Source organism: Salvia splendens, chromosome 14 (genome assembly GCF_004379255.2).
Source record: "Salvia splendens isolate huo1 chromosome 14, SspV2, whole genome shotgun sequence".
Lineage (NCBI taxonomy): Eukaryota > Viridiplantae > Streptophyta > Magnoliopsida > Lamiales > Lamiaceae > Salvia > Salvia splendens.
Genome location: NC_056045.1, coordinates 1,646,709 through 1,666,652, shown reverse-complemented (window position 1 = coordinate 1,666,652; position 19,944 = coordinate 1,646,709). Strand labels below are relative to the sequence as shown.

The following is a 19,944-nucleotide window of genomic DNA, read 5'->3' as shown; positions in this document are numbered from 1 at the left end:
CTTTCATTGAAAATAATAATTATCGATGTAATTAATGTAGGTTGGACCACTCGATGCAATTTGACCAAGAAATAAAGTTTTGGTTCAATTAGTCTAAACATTATCTTGAGCCAACCAATCATCGCTCGACAAGTCAATAATCATATCATTATATTAAACCATGTTTCATTGCGGTTGTTTTGTTTTGATTTTGAAAAAAATCATTCGAATTCATAGCCCATTATTTGCAACAACATTTAATTTCATATGCCACTCTTTTCAATGCTTGAATAGTGATGGGCTACACATGATTATTTTGGTGGTTCATTTAATGAAATATTAATTTCTAAATGTAGAAACTTCGGATATATGTATCACTATATATGTACTCTATATGTACATGTAACAAGTTTATACACATTGTTTATCGTGAGCATTATATTTTCTATAAGAATGTGAGAATGTGGCATTATTGAATATACTCCGTATGTATAAATTATATTACTATTCATCATAGTAAGAACTATTTGAGTAAAAAAAATTTATTATGACAACGGATGCATTTTGAATATCAAAGCAAGTTAATTTATATTTAAGAAAAATTCTTTTAAGTATTTGGACTATATATAACGAGAAATTTCAGAATATGGGTCTTAATTCGCTGACCTTTCAGAATTTGAGATTAAATTCGTTGATCTTTCAGAATTTGGAATTAAATTCATGGACCTTTTAAAATATGGGAAGGAGACATGCGATTTTTTAAGAGTTTTTTTGGCTTTTTCTCTTTTATTTCTTAATTTTCTCTCACAAAATATATGAATGGACCAAACTACCCACGTAATATTTACATACTATAGTAAGTAAATCTTTACAAATTCGTTATTCCTAATCAGCCACTCAGAGTACTCGATCGACATATGTAAGTGCAAGTGTCACAAAACGCTTTAGTTTAAGTAAATAGAACTATAACTGCCACAAATTTTATAAATTAAATGCAAGAATGAATACAAACTGTACGACAAAGTAAGTTAATCAAAATTTAATTGAAACTATATTTAAGTGTCTCAATTATATGTAACACACATTAATCGTACTCCACACAATTATGCTTAAACTAATCCCTCTTGTTCATTTTACCTCCTTATTTTCTGTTACTTTACAATATCACTAACGACGAATATAATTATGTCATTGATACACAAGTTTAAAAATAATCTCTATTAGAATTGGAAAATAAAAAATGCAAAATGCAAACTGTACGACAAAGTAAGTTAATCAAAATTTAATTGAAACTATATTTAAGTGTCTCAATTATATGTAACACACATTAATCGTACTCCACACAATTATGCTTAAACTAATCCCTCTTGTTCATTTTACCTCCTTATTTTCTGTTACTTTACAATATCACTAACGACGAATATAATTATGTCATTGATACACAAGTTTAAAAATAATCTCTATTAGAATTGGAAAATAAAATGTAATTAGGATTTAGTTTAGTATTTATTCTCAGCCTATACATAAGGCAATGTATTGTATTTTGTAGTTAACACTTTCACAATGTAGTCAATAAAGATATTTTCCTCTTTTCTCCCCTCTCTTAGTCTGACGATTTCTTCAATCTACCTTGACAGTTTCTTCATTTTTCCTCAATAGTTTTTCTATGTATTTTGATTCTCCAAACTTTACATATTCTTCTCTTGACTAACCAAAACATTAAACATGTGGTTGGGAATGTGATTTGGAATTTTGGATGGTATGTATAAATGTAGGCTATTTGTTAGTACTTCATATTTATCATAATTTCATAAGGTCTCGAACCTCTAAATTTATTTGTTTTTGTTTTTTTCCTATTGTAAGTGGAAAAAGGGATGGTGGAGTTCAAACAAATTTTCCATTAAAAATAATTTTCACCCATTTTTTAAAATTTCCACTAATAATGAATTGTTAGAAGTAGAGAGCTAGTACATTCTTTATTAATGGAAAATTAAAAAACTAATCCATCAATTTTAGAAGCAATTATAGCTCCCAATAAAACAAGAAATTATACGTTGAATAGATACGTGCGTCATATTTCATATTACAACTTATAAAAATTAATTTCTCCTTTTCTTCCTTGATTTTTTAGATACTTTAAAGAACTGCTAATCACTGGTGCATTAATCTTTAAAAATTTTGTTATTCTCAATTAATAATCAAAGTAATCGACTAGCATATGTAACAAAATCCCGTTTAAGCAATTAGAACTATAACTGCCACACATTTTATAAATTAATTGCAAGAATGAATGCAGATTGTACGACAAAGTACGTTAATCAAAATTATAATGAATTTATTTAAAGTCTTAAATGTATAGTCATACAACTCGCATAGACTAATCTAATATTTTGCCTTGTTGTTTTTGGCTACTTTATAATACTATTACTAATGAAAAATATAATTATTTCATTGATACGTGAGTTTTAAAAAAAATCTTCATTCTCTCTTGACCATCCACGGTACCCACCAATATATGCAACTAACGTGTCAAAAATAAAATCTCTACTTTCACTAATTAGTACTGTAATTCTCACATGTTTTGCCAATATTTCCTTCAAAATTAAATATAAGAAAATTGCTTTTTTCCCGACAAAGTAATTTAATCTAATTTTCTTCAAAATTCTACTATTAAGTGTCTCAGTTGTATGTAACATACCAACTCAGATAAATTAATATGTTCGTTTTACCTCCTTATTTCCAGTTAATTTACAATATCTACGCTTTAAAAATATCTTTATTCTCTTGTACAATCAAAGTATGCATATGTGTCACAAAATCCTTATTTCTAAGTAAAATTATGTCACCGATTTAATATTTTTTGACCAACAAGAATACTTGGCTATCATATGTAACTACATGTGTCACAAACGATTTGTTTTAGTAACCAGATCTGTAATTGACACGTAGTCTTACATACATACTTTCGTAAAATATAACAAAATCTAATCATCAATGACGGTAAATTAAAAAACGAATCATCCTCTCAATTTTAAAAATTTTAAAAATGTCATACTTGACCATCGAACGTAAATACACATGCCACCAGCAATCCGTTTCCAATAACTAGAACCCTAACCACACGTGCCACCAACAATTCGTTTCAGTACTAGAACCCTAATCGACACGCGTCTTACGTCCATTCATAATGTAAAATAAAAACAAATCTAATAATTAATAATGGTGAACTCGAATACCGTTTCAAGAACTAGAACCGTAATCGACACGCGCCTTACATACGTGCGTTCATAACGTACGTAAAACAAAACAAAATCTAACAATACGCCTGTTGGTAACGCAAAACAAAACAAAATCTAATCATTAATAACGATAAATTTGAAAACCGATTGTCCTTCGATTTCAAATTGCCAAAATGCCACACCTATTATGCCAAAGCACAAACACCAACACAAAAAGTCAAATCAAGACAATTAGGCAAAGAATAACAAGAATGCCCCAATTCTAATACGAGAAGGGCAAAAATATTTAATGCCCACCTTTTTAATGGAAAATATATTTGAAATTAAGGAAAAAGTACAAAATAATCCATGTGAAAATGTGATGCATTGCATGAACACATAATCCAGGGACAGGTGGTTGGTGTGAAGTTTTTGAAATCCAGAGAGGAAAATACATAAAAGAAAAGAAAAGAAAAGAAAAGAAAGGAAAACAAAGGGTTCTTTTTTATACTACATTCAATTTTCCCATTTATTCGTTTCCACACACATACATTACTTAGAATTTTCCTCATAATTCTTGGAACAAGAGTTGAAAATAGGCTAATCTGACAAGAAAAAGGAGACATTTTGGTGAGCCACCCCCACCATGACCCCCCTATTATTTTAATTTTCTTCCCTTTTTTCATGGGAGCATTTTCTTTTGTTCCTTTTTTCACCCCCCAAAAGAATAAAATTACTGTGGGCATGGATGCCTATTTGATTGACTTTTTTAAGGGTGTGATTGTGGTTGTGGGAATTGAATGAGATTTGTTCTTTTCCATTTGGTTTGCATTGAAATCATCTGTCTTCCTCCTATTTTAGAGAGAGAGGAGAAGTGTATGAAGCTTTGAATGTGGCCTTATGTGTTATTGCTGAGGTGTTTTGAGTAAAATAAAGATTACTGTCCTCATAAATCACCCCACCCTTTCCCTTAATTTTTTTTCATATACCTCAACATCCATCAGTTTTATTTCCATCATCTCTCTTTTCTTCTCTCTCACCCCATTTTGAAGACTCTGTTTTTCTCTCTCTCTAAATTTTTCCTTGAAGGTTTTTGGGCTTCACATCTCTGTTTGAAGCTTTGTTTCCTCTCAGAAGGGGGAAAACAGAGGTGGGTGTGGAGGAGTTTCTGATTGTGTGAATTTACATGTGTTTTTTCCTTTAAAGATTTGATTTTTATCTGATTCTTGGTTTCTATTTTCAGGTCTTGACTTTAGATCTATCGCTGTGTCTGCTGCTCTTTGGGCTGGTAAATTTTCTCAGATTCTTACATATCTGTGTTTGATTGCTCCCTTTTTTGGTGCTGTTTTGGAATTCGATGTTTTCTTGTTTTTTATACCCTTTTTGGATTATCAGCTATCATTTGTTACCTCATCTTTGATTATGTTTTGAAACTTTTGTTTTTGTTTGTTTGTGTTTTGGAGAAACTATTTAGCTGGGTTTAAACCTTGAGAATTCTGTTATGTTTTTTTTGTATGATGATTTTGTTGGTGATATCAAGTTTTCAATTTTGCAAAAAAGAAATATTGTTTGGTGGAATAGAAGAATACATCATTTTTCTTGAATATATGCTAAAAACGTGATCTTTATCTTCCTGCAAAATGTTGTAGTGATGATGCCTTTGAATTTAAGTTTCTCCCAAAATGTATGTGGTTTTTCTCTTGTGTTTCATTTTGTTCATAAATGTGGTTTTCAAAACTGATGGATTCATGAAATTAACTGATGAATTATATGATTGCAGATTTCCTGAAGAACAGCATTGTTGTTTTTTCTACCATTCATTTGTTGTGTTGATAATTATTCGACAATAAGCCGCCCTGATGCAAGGGCCGAGTAGCTCCGTGAGTACTTTACCCGAGAATATAAGTTTCGATCATGGCTCTGGGTCGGGTGACGCCACCATAGAGTCCCAAATGCCGTGGACTAGTATGCAGACGACCGTGCAAAGCAGGATACCGGATTACAGAATGCAGTCAAGTGACACCAATAATCAGTATTTGCAGCATGTGAGCCTTGAGGGGCCGAATGTGGAGTGGAGCGTTGGCGAAGCTAGTTCCAGTTCATCACAGCGCCTTGGTGATCAGAATGAGAGGAAAATGGAGCATGCTTGGGCCTTTGCCCCGAGATCTAACCTCGCCTTAGAAGAGAGGCAGTACGAACAATCTGATATTCTTTCGTTGGATAACGTCAATGTGAACTCACATGGCAGTCAAAGCGCACATGGCCCCTTTGGTATGCGTGCGTCTAGCTCCAATGCCCTTCCTCAGGATCTTAATATGATTGTTGATTCGGAGGATGATGACTGTCAGGTAGTCGAGCGTCCCAGCTCCTACATATCTATGGGACCGTCTAACGGTCAGATGCAAGCTCCAGGCACTTCCTCTGGTTCGTTTGCCATGCCTTCCGGACGTGGTGGCTATATGATGGATGGGAGGGAGGACAGGCCGGGTTGCTCCATGGATGGGCGGCGTATGTCGTATAAGCGAAAAGCACTTGAGATGCAAACGGGGCAGTCTTCGGGAGTAGGCAGCTCGAATTGTTTTCAACATGATGAAAGAAGCCAATGGCATTCCATGTCGGCCGCTCATGCTGCTGCTGTCAACAACGTTAATATACCGATTCCAATAGACAATGATGTTGTTGTTAATAATGGTTCGGAGCCAGCAAATCCGAGGCTCAGGCTTGGTGTCGGAGCAGCTGGCTCTGTGACTCCTTTCTCTCTTACGTCTTCGGGGAATGCAGAAAGTTCCCGGAGAAATCTCCGTTTGCGAATCAATGGCTTATACCAACAACAACAAGATACTTTACCTAGCAACCTGTTTTCAACCGAGACTGATGCTGGAAATGTAGATGCTTCATCTTCTCGGTACTCTTCTAGATTACTCTGTAACCATTTATTTGATATGAGCCCGGCTACCGCAGTGGAAAGTGCAACCCTTAACAGCCAGCCAACCCTGCATCTTCCTCCTGTGCGCCGTCATCATCAATCTAGGTGGAGCGGTGCATCAAGCTCGAGAAGTAGCAGGTCGCCTATTGCTGCTGCTGCTGCTGTTTCCGAAGACAGGATGCAATTTGGAGAATCTTCGTCAAGACATATTCCAAGAAGCATTTCTGAGCATCCTATGTTCATCCCAGCCAGTGAGATGGGAAGTTCGTCTCAGAATCCAACAAACTGGAACTTTCCGGGTGCAAACAACAGTATGGCTGCAAATGCTGCGTCTAGTTCTCGAGCAGGGACCAGCACCGGGCTCAACGCTGCTCCACCTAGTTGGTCCCATCGGGGCCATCCCCAATATCCTCGGAGGTTATCAGAGATTGTACGGAGATCTCTATTGTTAAATGCAGGTGCCGAGGCTGCAGGTCAGAGCAGCAATCATGCTGCAAGATCGGGTTCTCCCGCACTGCCTCAGGAGATGGTACTTCCATCGGTGTCTGATGGTCATGGCCATCGTGTGTTGAACTCGAGATCAGCATATCTGGACAGGTACGTTGATGGTGCTTTTGGGGTACCATATTCGCTGAGGACTTTGGCCGCTGCAAGTGAAGGACGAGGCAATATAATGTCCGAGGTATTCCACATCCTTCTTTCATTTGCACTCGAGCTATTAGCTCCTATCTTGACTGATGCTGTATGCCTTTTGGTTACATCTTTTCGTGTTGCAACTTAGGGCTCGTGAATATTTTGTAATAACTTGCACTTGAATCGTTCGTTGCTTATCAACCGTCCATGCTTATGTAGTCTGTATCAGTTCTTAAACTTATAACTCTATGAATGATGCAAATAAGGCCTTCATTTGATGCTCCCGAGTTACAAAATGCATCATTTTGTTGCTTAGGAATCAGGAGTCAGCATGGTATCAAGAAGCCAGTATGTTTAGTAAGGGAAATGAACCGTTGTTTGTATGGATAGAAACAAGCTCTACAAGTTGAAAATTCGAGCCAAATTTCATTATAGGACGTGCCTTAAGATTTCACTTGAGATAGTGTACATAAGTTTTTGGTTCCGTAAGGGTCAAATTGAAAAAAACTTGACTAGTGAGTAGTGACGGTAATAGTAATAGCCAAGTTTAAAGTTGTACGATGATCAGTACCATATCTGGGTTTTTCTATCTCACGATGTTCTCTATGCTCTAAGCACTCGTATTAGTAAAAAACGTTGCTGGATGCTGGATTATACTCATTCTCAGTGTCTTTACTGGATTTAATTCTTCTCAGATAACTTCTAATTCTCATCTGATATGAAACTATTTGTCTGGTTTGTATAACTTGTATCTGATTCAATGTTTCGTTTCAGCAGATTCGCCAAGTCCTGGACCTCATGCGGAGAGGCGAGGGCCTGAGATTAGAGGTCTGTATTCTTCTCCTTTTTGGTTCTTTAAATACCATGAATCTTGTGGCTTAAAAAACCGTCCCAGCTTATTCTCGATTATATGCAGTTGTGCTGTAGACGGAAATGCACTTGTTGTGAAGTGGTCGTTTGGATAAAGTCGTTAAACTATTTATCTTGTATTTCTTGTGTGGTAGGATGTGATGATCCTCGATCACTCGGTCCTTTTTGGGATGGCTGACATTCACGATCGACACCGGGATATGCGACTGGATGTTGATAACATGTCGTACGAGGTGAGAATGCCGCACCGTCTCTATTTCCACAACACATCAATGCTTTTACATGTACGATTTTTCCAACTCTTTATTTCCAGGAACTATTAGCCCTCGAGGAGCGCATCGGAAACGTGTGCACCGGTCTAAGTGAAGAAACCGTTACGAGCCGTCTGAAGCGACGGAAATACGTTGCCAGCAAAGCCGAAAACACGGCTGAGACAGAGCCATGCAGTATATGCCGGGTAAGGCGACATTCTTAGACACGGTCTCATCTCAAATTCGTTTCAGTTACTCATCTCGTTACTCGCGCGATGCAGGAGGAGTACAACGAGGGTGAAACTCTAGGAGCGTTGGAATGTGGCCACGATTTCCATGCCGACTGCATCAAGCAATGGCTGATGCAGAAGAACCTGTGCCCCATCTGTAAAACGACGGGGCTGACTACCTGAGAGACAGGCGGGCACCACCAGCTCTTGGCCCGTCGTCCTAGCAGGTATGCGGAGAGTTGTGTTAGCGACGCGAGTCCTTAAAGGCATCGTTGCTCTCGACGTGATAAGAAGCTCGCAGTCTTCCCTGCCTCCCTAAATTGTCTTTACTCATCTGTGGAAGATACAGTGATTCAACTTTATATTTTAGTCAGCAATTGCACAAGATTTTTGAATATTCAACTATTTACATTCATCTACCGTTGCTACATTTGACAATAGATTTATCATATTTTTATTGGTTTATATTTTTGTTTGTTTGATGGTTTCTTGAAGCTGTTGAGAAGCATGACTTGCATAAGCATATGAATTTAATATGCCCATTTTTCTTAGTAAAGTTCTTGCCAGGTGGGCTGGGCTAGCCCGGCCCGGTGAGGCCCGTCTCTACAGTCTCATGTTTGAAGTGGGGCCAGACTGAGCTTTTTATATATATTTAAGCCCAGCCCAATCCAAGCCCATTTGGAAATTGAGCATGTTGATAAAACATTTATGTGAAGTGCAATATAACTAATTTTGTGGACAATTGAGATTAATAGAATTTTTATTCAATATATTTTATCATTTTTTTAAAACTATAAGATTATATCCCAAAATTTTTATACTCACAACTCACTTGCCAATGTCAATATTTTTAACTTGTATTAATTTTTTGGAGCTTTATCTTGTGTAGGCTAAATTGACTTGGCTACCAAAGAGGGATGATTTGTATCCCCTCCCAACAAATAAAGTTTATAGTAGTATATTGACACAATGCTATATATATGGCCAACTCAGTAAATTCAAAATTTGTACTTTTTCTAGTGTTGATGATTAATTAAATTTGCTTGCATAAGGTGGGTAATCTTAATCCTGATTGGTCCTGTGATGTTTGACCAAATTTGCTATGCCTAGTGAACTGAAAATTGTAGAGGGGAGGTCACTTGAATGAAGGATTTCCAATTGGATTAATGATCTGTTTAAGGTACTAACTAGCTAGACTACTAGCTAGCTATTTAGTTTGAGCCTACTTTGGCTTGTAATTCTTAAATATCTCATTATTATTTCGTCAATAGCATGATTCCTTTTTTTTCGAATTAATAATATTTAAACCATTTATTTTATGACTAAAAATAAAACTTCTGATTTCACTTGTTTATTTCTTTTTTCTACTTTATACTTTTTTTAATTTCAATTAACCTATTTTCTTAACTTTCGTGGCAAAAAAAACGCCTCAAATAACATGAGACGTATGTAGTTGAGCTTTTAATTTTTTTTTAATTTTCTAACGAAAATAAAATATTTTGATAATTTTAAATTAAGATGAAAGGTCATACTTAGAACTCTTAAAAAAAATATTTGATTGTGGATCATGTATTTCTATTGTATGATGAAAATGTGGGATTACTTAAAAGTGACTTTATATTATGCTTCAATTGATGTATTGCAGAAAAGAGTCAAAGACCACTTTTAGCCAAAATGGATTTTCTTCAGAATTTGACCTTGGTTCGAAATTTAATTCACTCAGTGATTTTGCCTTTTTTATATTTATTTTAATTGCTGTGATGCTCTAATTTGATCAAACTAAACAATGAAATAAAATAAAAATTCAAAGAATATACTATCAAATACTAGGTTCTTCCAAAGTGTACCATTATTAATTCATCCTATTTAAATTTCTTCTATTTGTCATTGCATGCTCAAATATCTCATCGTCTATTCTACTACATTTCACCATATTCTTTAACAAGATTAATATTTTTATAGAAAAATAAAAATCGAGATAAACTACCACGTGTGAAAAATTAAAAATATTATATAGGGTGGTGATAAATTAAATTGATGCAGGTGGGGAAGGTGGTTCCAAATTTCCCACACGCAACTTGGAATGAATGAGTCACATAGGGAATGGTGCCTTTGAAAAATGAATTATCTAATCTCAAACTTTGTTTTTGTGGTAAGGTGGAATCCAGTTGGATAAGGTTTCCAATCTAATTGTTTCTATAATTTCTCAACCTTATTATTTTAATATTTTGGAGCAATAAATATTTGTTCCAACTGCCTCATTTTTTAATTGTAGTTTACCTTCTTTTTTTGGCTTTAAGTGGAACTAAATTTGGGCCGTTTGGTCAAAAGATTGAAAATAGAATTAAAAGATGATTTATATGAAAAGGCCAAGTAAAATAATGTATAAAATAAACTCAAATTTAGTCGCCCAATACACATATGACACTGATTTAATATTTATTGATCATATATTTTTGGGTAGGTACTGATTTAAATATTAGTACTCATATTTTTTAGCTAAATGGTGATGATAAATCTATTAAAATGAGAAAAAATAAAAATAAAATTGATGATAATAGATCATGTGCCGAGATTGGTTTTATTTTTAAAGATTACAATTCATTCGATACACATATTGTTCATTCTATATTTATTCTACCCAAATTAAATAAGACATTCAATAAAAGTCTAAAATTTATTTTTATAATTTAAACATTATATATAAATAAAACTTTAAAGGGAAAGTCAAAATATCATATAATTTAAATTATTAAATTATATACATTAATGCAAGCCGAAAATTACATACTCAAAGTCATAATCATTCGTCGGCACGACGAAAGCATACACGTCCAAATTGGTCCAACTAAATTGTGTCGAAATCGATCATGGGATAACGTCAGAATTAATTCTTTCTTTTCAGAATACAGCTTTTAATTTAAAGTATATTATCTGTCATAATTTGATAATTTATGATTTAGAGATAAAAAAAAAAGTTTTCACCAATTAAAGTGAGAATTACTCGAAAGCTGAAGAATCTCTTCGAAATTAGCATAAAGTTGAGACCCCTATTTGTAAATAAACAAAAGATTAGGAGAATTAAGGCGGGATAATAAACCTTGTCTATAAACACCATAAATCATTTTCCAGAATGGGAAAAGTGCAGGAAATCGCTCTCTTTTCCGAGTTTAGAAATTTAAAAATATCGATTTCATCAACTTTTGCTGATGGGAATATGGAAAAGCTGCAATCTTTGAAATGGGTTTTCTACGATGCAGCGAAAATAAACCGAAATTAAGCGAAACTCCTTTGTTTTTTTGACTTCAATGTCTGCTTATTTCCATCACAACCATCGTGGCTTTGAATCGCTTCAGAATTCTCGAAATCTGTCCCTCTTTTTTCGTCAGTGGAAAAATGGGTATAGAAGGAAACTAGTTTGAATCGAGAGAGAGAAAGAGGGGAAAGTTTGAATCTTGATTTCTGAATAATTTGGTTTGTTTTTTTAATTTTGATGAATTTTGTTGTGTGAAAGAAAAAAATGTCGGATCTTTACGGAAGCAATGAATCTGAAGACATGTCTTCTTTTATTCAAATTCTTCTCCAAAATTCTTCGTCTTCCGCCGCCGTCAGCGACGGCGCTGCGGCGGCCGGAGGGTTTTTCGGCGGCGGAGGGGCGGTGGCGGAGTCCTCCACCAGCATCAGTTTCTCTGATCCCAGCTGCTTCTTCGCCGGTGGGCCGAGTGGCAAGAATCTTGCTTCCAATTGTGAGGTAAAATCAAGATTCTTCCCCAAAATTTGATTTTAATTTGTTAAAAATTTATGTGAGTATTAATTGTTGATTAGTAGCTTTCCTCATTTGCTCATTTAGTGAATAAAGTTTCCATTTTTATGTAGTTGTAATGTTGATTAGTTTCGATTTTGGTTGTGATCTTTGTGTGAATAACGAGATCTCTTTGAATTTGAAGTTTCATTTTTCAGTTTCTTGATTTTGTTTTTCGGTTTTGGGAATTGATCAATGGTAGGGAGGTGAAGCTTTTGATATACCGGTGAATCCGGCTCCACCTCGTTCTTCGAAGAGAAGTAGAGCTGCTGAAGTCCACAATTTATCAGAAAAGGTTTGTGATGATCTGAGTTTGTTAAATGTAGTTTGTCAAGATTTGGATTTGTGTAAAATCGTTTAGCTGTCTTGAACAGAGGAGGCGAAGTCGGATCAACGAAAAACTGAAAGCGCTTCAGAATCTGATTCCAAATTCTAACAAGGTGGTTTAGCACAGCATTTCACAGAAATCTTGATTCTCTTTATCTAGAATGTTCTGGATTGAATTTTGATCTAAATGTGTGACTATTTTGTGTGTGTTTTCCTAATGCTAGACTGACAAGGCATCTATGTTGGATGAAGCCATTGAATATCTCAAACAGCTTCAACTCCAAGTTCAGGTTTTCGTCTATCTTCTAATTACATAGTATTTGTTTGATCGAACCGTGGCCTTAATTTGAGTTCATTCTTCATGCTATTCCATTCCCTGTGTTGTAAACTGATTCTTGTGCTTCTTCCTATGCAATTTAGTTCGTTCTACGTTAAATTCTGTTTGTGAGTAGTAAGAAAAAAGCATGACCTCTTTGGAAGAAAGGATGGCTACCTGCATATAGATGTTGAATTTTCTCTTAGATAGTTTTGGTGCCTTTTGTGTTGAGATTTGTGTAGCAATTTAAGTATGAATCAAATAGAAACTACATAGGACAGTGCTATTCAATTATATGCATACAGTTCTTGTAGAATGTATGTTGAGGTTTATATAAACATCCCCCATTTTCCCACTTTCAAGATTTGAACTTTCACTTTCACTTTCACAATCTTGTACAATGCATGTTGAAGTTCATATAAACATATCCCATTTTTCCCAATTACAAGATTTGCACAATCTTGTAAAGTACAATTTATATTGAAGCAATAAGCATCTCATTTTCCCAGTTTCAAGATTTGAACTTTAACTTTCACAATCTTGTAAACTGTATGTTGAAGTTCATATAAGCATATCCCATTTTCTCAAATTCAAGATTTGAATGTCAACTTTCACAATCTATATTCAAGTTATAAGCATCCCATTTCCCCACTTTCAAGATTTGAACTTCAACTTTCATTATCTTGTAGAATGCAAGTTAAAGATCATATAAGCATCCATTTTCACAGTCTTGTAGTACAATGTATGTCGAATTCCTAGTAGCTTAAATGTGTGTTTACATTTTCAGATGTTGACAATGAGGAACGGGTTGAGTTTGCACCCCGGCTACTCCCTGCAGTCGTTGCTAGCACCCTCACCCGGTCTAGCCATAGACGAAGGCAATCCACTGCTGCACACAAACAGAGGCACAGACGCGCTCTCTAGGGACCAAGATGTCTTCCTGCAGAGCTCCGTTGCACCCATGAACCTCGGGCCCTCAGCCCTGCCAACGCTCGTGCCCTCCACACAAAACGCTGCAAACTCTGCAATGCTCCCGAGCTATGCACCGCCGTTGCAGCAGAACCGTTACGGACTGCTCAACCATATAGCCTCCACGAAGGATATTTGCAGGGACGACGCGTTGTCAAGATTGAACAGTTCGTCACCGGGGGTGTCTTCATAGTAGTGTTAATGAACAGAGAAAATAAGAAACACGAATTTGAGAGAGGTGATGTTGTTTCTAGTTATGGAAATGATGTCAAGTTAAAAGATCATTGTTTAGAAGTATTGGATATTGGAAATACAGATTGTGAACATACTTGTTTCTCTTCTTATTATTTAAACCTCTCTCTTTTTTTAGCATAATTGATGTTTTTGGTTAATGTCTTTGATGCCTAGATTGGTTTTATAAAACATTAGTGTGTGGCATTATTTATTGGGTTATAATTTTGTATTTCAATTTATCATTGTATAAATTGTTAAATATAGTGTATATATTATGACATTGACATATGGTGAATTATTGTGCCGGACCAAAAAGATTCTGTTGCCAATAGAGCCAAAAATTACACTAAAATATATCAAGAAAATGAATAATTTGAAAAATCAATTTATATGCATTTGTACAGAGTGTGTCAGGATAGTGAAGAATTACAAAGTTTTAAATAGGAAGAAACAATAAAGTGAATAAAAAAGATATTTTCGTACTTGAAATGATATTAATATAGCAACTGCAAATATCAATAATTTTGCATGGATACACAAACCATTGAAAATAATTGGATTAGGCGTAGAGGAAATAAATGGGAAATTGTGAGATGTTTTTTTGTTAGTTTATAGTAGTATTTTTTTTAAAAAAATTACAATGGAATTTTCTATTAGAGATTAATACAACTCAATATATAAATTATTAGGTTTTGATTATTTGTAGATTGATAAATAGTATCGAACTGTAGTTAATTTCTAATAAATCATTAATTAAGAATCAGTAAATGTTTGTGAAGGAAGTTTTACTTTATTTTGTAGTGAGATACTAATACTAATACTAATACTAATACTAATAATAATAATAATAATAATAATAAAAGAAAGAAAAAACAAAATAGGAAAGAAGAGTACATTTAATAGCTGTAAATGAACAAATAATTTTAATCTTAATATCTAGATCACACATGTTTGTCCTATTTCACTGTACACTATAGTATCAGCACATAAATCTTCCCATTACCAACTTTTATTTAAATAAAGTACATATGTAGGAGTATCTTATCACTGTTCAAATTAACCAAATTAAAGCATAATGAAGCCACACCAACCAAACATCATCATAAGCAATCATCATTACCATTCCATGTCTGCGCAAACCAATCAAATAATTAGGTTAGCATACAAAAAGAAAGAATCTCTAATACCATAAAATAATCAACTAATTAAGTTTGACTTGGTCAAGCATTCTAAAAACAAAATACTCCCTCTGTTCCATAGTAATGGAGACGTTTTTTTTTGGCACGTAGATTAAAAAAATTGTATTAGGTGAGTTAAGTAAAGAGAGAATAAAGTGTAAAATGAAAAATGTAGAGAGATGAAGAGAAAATAAAGTAAGAGAGAGTAAAGTAGGTGTGAAGAAATGTGTTGACTTTTACTAAAAAGGGAAATGACTCTATTACTATGAAATGTACCAAAATGACAAAATGAAAAAATTACTATGAAACGGAGGGAGTAATTTCTAATTTATTTTCTTTCTTCTACAGAGATAGATTTATGCATATTACTATCTTTTTTATTACATTAGAAAATTCTCATGCCACAAAAAGCAAATCCAAGATATCTCCACAAAACGTAGAACCAAGAAAACATAAGATTTATATATTTCAACATCTATCTATCGTGCAAAACCAAAACTTACTTATCATATTTGATGTTTTCAATTTCCGAATTTTGTCCCTAGTTATTGAATATTGGAATTATTCAGCATTGAATAAGAGAAATACAAGGGTGCATATAAAAAATGTAGATAGATTTAATGCTTTAATTGTATTGGTAATAAATTAAAAATTTATAGACGCGTGAAAGTACCTACAAGCTTTGTTATTACTAATTTTATAAATACATTATTCATTTGGATCTAAATATTTAACCGTTGTACTTGTAACTAATCTTGATCCGAAAAATTGCGATCCAAAAATTGAGAAATCGTTTTCCGAATTCAAACACTATAATCTAGTCCATGATTTAGATCCTCATTTCATTTCACCATTTTTATAGCATAATAATATCTCTAAGTAGTACGTACGCTCTGATTTGACTAAACACTGCTTAAATCTCAAAGTCAAACACCAAATCAGTAAGCAATAACTACCAAAATCAAACCCCAAATCTTTCACTAACAAAAAACCACATACCATTGATCCATTACGTACAAGAAATAGCAAACTACACTCGACCATTTTTCACTCAAAAGTTTAGTTCGCGATAGACTCGTTTTCACCAACCGCCACGAAGATACATGTATCTCGCGACTATCCTTTCCGCTCTTACTCCGAAACAAACACATATCGACTAATCTCCCACTAAATCCCACCGTCATTTTATCAAACAAATCAAACCCCAACTGAATAATATAATAACCATTCTGATCATCGTTTTCTCTCAAAAGCTCTCATGATAACGTATCTTAACACATCTCGCCAGTAACAAAATTGCACTACATCTATCGACTTATCTCGCACTAAATCTCACCGTTATCTTATCAAACAAATCAAGCACCAACCAAATTATGTAATAACCAGTCCGATCATCGTTTTTTCTCAAAAGTTCAGCTCACGATAACGTATCTTCACACATCTCGCCAGTAAATCGACTTATCTCGCATTAAATCTCACTGTTATCTTATCAAACAAACGAAACACCAACCGAATAACGTAATAACCAGTCCGATCATCATTTTTTCTTCAAAAGCTTAGTTCACGACAACGTATCTTCACCTGTCTCGCCAGTAACAAAATTGCACTATATCTTATAATCACCCACCTCACTCTAGTTCGAAAGAAAGCTCAAATCTTGTCTAATAAATTGAACGACATAATTATCATGAACAGTTCAACTGTTCCACACAGAAAAAAACACACATGAATGGGCCCTTTCCCTTTTGGTAGGTGTTCCATCAATACAGCTAATTCCCTTTCCCCTTCCCCGCCCTCTCTGGCGCGACTGTCTTCTTCTCCTTCTCCCACAGAAGTCAAAATGCCTCAATCTCCACACTAAAATACTTCTCACAAAAAAAAATGTCGGATGGCAAAGGCAAACCCGCGTTCCTCAACGACCAGCTCTCAAAACGCACCACCATCTTCGGCCTCCGCCTCTGGGTCGTCGTCGGCATCTGCGTCGGCGCCGCCATCGTCATCCTCCTCTTCCTCCTCTCCCTCTGCTTCACCTCCCGCCGAAACAAGTCCAAAACTTTGACAAATAAAAACCCCACCTTTATCCCCACCGTCTCCAGAGAAATACAGGAAATCCGGGTCGACCCGCCTATTTCGGACCCGGATCCGGAGCCAGCCCACGTGGAGGTGAAGAAGGGTGATCAGGACGGCGGGGGGCCGGAGGTTTCGCATCTGGGGTGGGGACACTGGTACACGCTGAGGGAGCTGGAGGAGGCTACTAATGAGTTTGCTGATGAGAATGTGATTGGGGAGGGTGGGTATGGGATTGTTTATAAGGGTGTTTTGGAGGGGGATCATAAGGTTGCTGTCAAGAATTTGCTCAATAACAGGTTTAATTTTGGTAAAGTTTGAGTCTTTTTGGATTCTGTTTTTGCATGATTTTGAGATTTTGGTGGGATTTGTTTTTGAAGGGGTCAAGCGGAGAGAGAGTTTAAGGTTGAGGTGGAGGCGATTGGGCGTGTGAGGCACAAGAATTTGGTGAGGTTGCTTGGTTATTGTGCTGAAGGAACTCACAGGTAGTTCAATTCTTGCACAATGTATATACCCTGTGGTGGTTTGGTTGTGTTGTGGCTTGTGATGTTGAGCTTGAGTTGAGTTACGATGATGGAATGCTGCTTAGTTGGTAAGATGTATTTGTGTGCTGAAATTCGTTATCATGTTGTTTATACACTTGTGGTGGTTTGATTATGTTGTGACTTGTGATGTTAAGCTTGAGTTGAGTTATGAAGATGAAATGCAACTTAGTTGGTAGGACATTTTCGTGACTACTTTGTGCTGAAATTTGTAATATGTTGTTTGTGTAGTTTGATTATGTTGTGAATGAACTGTGATGTTAAGCATGAGTTGAGCTATGACGATCAAATGCGGCTTAGATGGAAAGCTTTTTTGTGTCTGTTTCGTTGATTAAATTCGTAACATGTTTGTACCCTTATGGTGGTTTGATTACGTCGTGACTTGTGATGTTGAGTCATGACGATGAAAAACAACTTGGTTGGCAAGACGATTTTGTGACTGCTCTATGCTGAAATTGGTAACATGTTTGTGCACTAGGATGCTTGTTTATGAGTATGTGAACAGTGGGAATTTAGAGCAATGGCTTCATGGAGATGTAGGGCCGTGCAGCCCTCTTACATGGGAGATTCGAATGAACATCATTCTTGGAACTGCAAAAGGGTAACTTAATTTAGACAACAAGCCAACTCCACATTCTAATTTCCACATCAAGATTGTTGAATCCTTTTATTTGATTTTGATTCCCATCAGCTTGACGTATTTGCACGAGTGCCTTGAGCCTAAGGTGGTCCACCGCGACATTAAATCGAGCAACATCTTGCTGGACCGGCAGTGGCACGCCAAGGTGTCCGATTTTGGCCTTGCGAAGCTCATAGGCTCAGAGAAGAGCTACATCACCACGCGAGTCATGGGAACGTTTGGGTGAGTCTCGCTTGCTCGCTCTTGGATCATCCTCATTGTTTTGTTTCGTGTCGTCACAATGGCATCAATGTTTGCTCGTCTCCGCCTCTCCAGCTACGTCGCCCCTGAATATGCCAGCACCGGGATGTTGAATGAGAGGAGCGATGTCTACAGCTTTGGCATCCTCGTGATGGAGATCATCACCGGGAGGAACCCGGTGGACTATGGCCGCCCTACCGGGGAGGTATACAACTATATGATTTTTTCGAGTTATTATCAATTTATCGCCTCAATGAACTAGGTAACCGATTCTCGTGTGTAAAATGTCAGGTAAACCTGGTCGATTGGCTTAAAACAATGGTCTCCAACCGCGACTCCGAGGGCGTGTTAGATCCAAAATTACCCGATAAGCCCTCTACGCGAGCATTGAAGCGCGCCCTTTTGGTTGCGTTGAGATGTGTGGACCCGAATGCCCAAAAAAGGCCGAAGATGGGCCATGTAGTCCACATGCTCGAAGCGGACGATTTCCCTTTTCGTGATGTAAGTTTAGATCAATCAGCATTGCATACTACATACCAAACTGTGGTTATTTTGGCTCACTATCGCCTCGTGTCCGAAACCACAGGATCGCAGAGGAGGCGTGAAGGAGCAGCATGGGAAATCAAGTCGCGATGGCGCCATGCCAATGGAGAAGCGGTTGAGCGAGCCGGGTGACAGCAGCGGATACGAGAGCAGCGTCCAAACGGATAGGACGATGTTGAGGAAGAGGGAAGGAGACGATGAGCAGTAGAAAGGCCGTTCGAGACGACACGCCTTTCTATGTAAATACTGTGATTTTTGCCTCAGCTTTTGACATGAAAGGTGATCATAGCTCATTTCATGTTGATATAATATAGCAACTGTTATAGAGTGTTACTAAAGATATATATAGTGTTTACAATATGATTCATTTGTGATTTTGATTGAATTGAAAGGCTGTGTATGTTTCCACATAATGCAAAGCAAATTTGTTTGACAATTTTCTCAGATGTAATTATTGTAAGCAATATATGTTGGAAGTTATTGCAGATTCTTCTCTGTGGATCAAATTTTTAGTACTAGAAGTTTTAATATAAAATTGGTAAATTAAAAGACAAAATAATTAAAATATTATTGATTATAGTTGGATAAATAGGATATAGGCGAAGAAAAAGCAAAAGCGCAAAAAAAGAAAAAAAATGGTACTTCTATGATACAAAAATTAAAAATAGCTAATTTTTGTGCACGGTTCAAAATAGACAAATGAATGCCATAACTATAATTTGTATTGCTAATCCATTTATCGTTATTTGCTTTTCCCCTTCGTTTTGGATTATTATTAGAAAGCTATACTAAAAATATAAATTCTAGAGATTTATCAAATGCTTGTGAGTTAAGTTTAATTTGTGTTCTAATTTGAAAAGTAAGATTAATGATAGATTTGCAAAATTTCTTTTTGAGTATATCAACGTGACATGTCATGCTCAGTCTGCGACGATAAACAAACATTTATTCTTTGATTAATATAGATTTAATTTCAACA

At 35.8% G+C, this 19,944-nt stretch overlaps 2 protein-coding genes across 3 annotated transcripts; both read left to right on the top strand.

Moving 5' to 3' along the window:
* The first annotated feature begins 3,920 nt into the window (after positions 1 to 3,920).
* LOC121765431 (probable E3 ubiquitin-protein ligase RHG1A) lies at positions 3,921 to 8,572 on the top strand. Of its 2 annotated transcripts, none has more exons than XM_042161586.1 (7): positions 3,921 to 4,347; positions 4,441 to 4,485; positions 4,978 to 6,805; positions 7,534 to 7,584; positions 7,761 to 7,859; positions 7,940 to 8,083; positions 8,159 to 8,572. In XM_042161586.1, exons 3-7 carry the CDS (start codon positions 5,057 to 5,059, stop codon positions 8,288 to 8,290), a joined length of 2,175 nt encoding a protein of 724 aa, XP_042017520.1. In that variant the 5' UTR covers positions 3,921 to 4,347; positions 4,441 to 4,485; positions 4,978 to 5,056; the 3' UTR covers positions 8,291 to 8,572. The 2 variants fall into 2 exon arrangements, with proteins under 2 accessions (XP_042017520.1, XP_042017519.1); XM_042161585.1 differs by having other exon boundaries at positions 3,922 to 4,347; positions 7,531 to 7,584.
* A 2,677-nt stretch (positions 8,573 to 11,249) lies between these two features.
* LOC121765630 (probable serine/threonine-protein kinase At1g01540) lies at positions 11,250 to 19,471 on the top strand. The gene is made up of 12 exons (XM_042161834.1): positions 11,250 to 11,858; positions 12,112 to 12,204; positions 12,284 to 12,349; positions 12,461 to 12,526; positions 13,340 to 13,702; positions 16,707 to 17,299; positions 17,381 to 17,485; positions 18,021 to 18,143; positions 18,234 to 18,404; positions 18,498 to 18,627; positions 18,714 to 18,923; positions 19,009 to 19,471. Exons 1-12 carry the CDS (start codon positions 11,628 to 11,630, stop codon positions 19,171 to 19,173), a joined length of 2,316 nt encoding a protein of 771 aa, XP_042017768.1. The 5' UTR covers positions 11,250 to 11,627; the 3' UTR covers positions 19,174 to 19,471.
* The last annotated feature ends 473 nt before the right edge of the window (positions 19,472 to 19,944 follow it).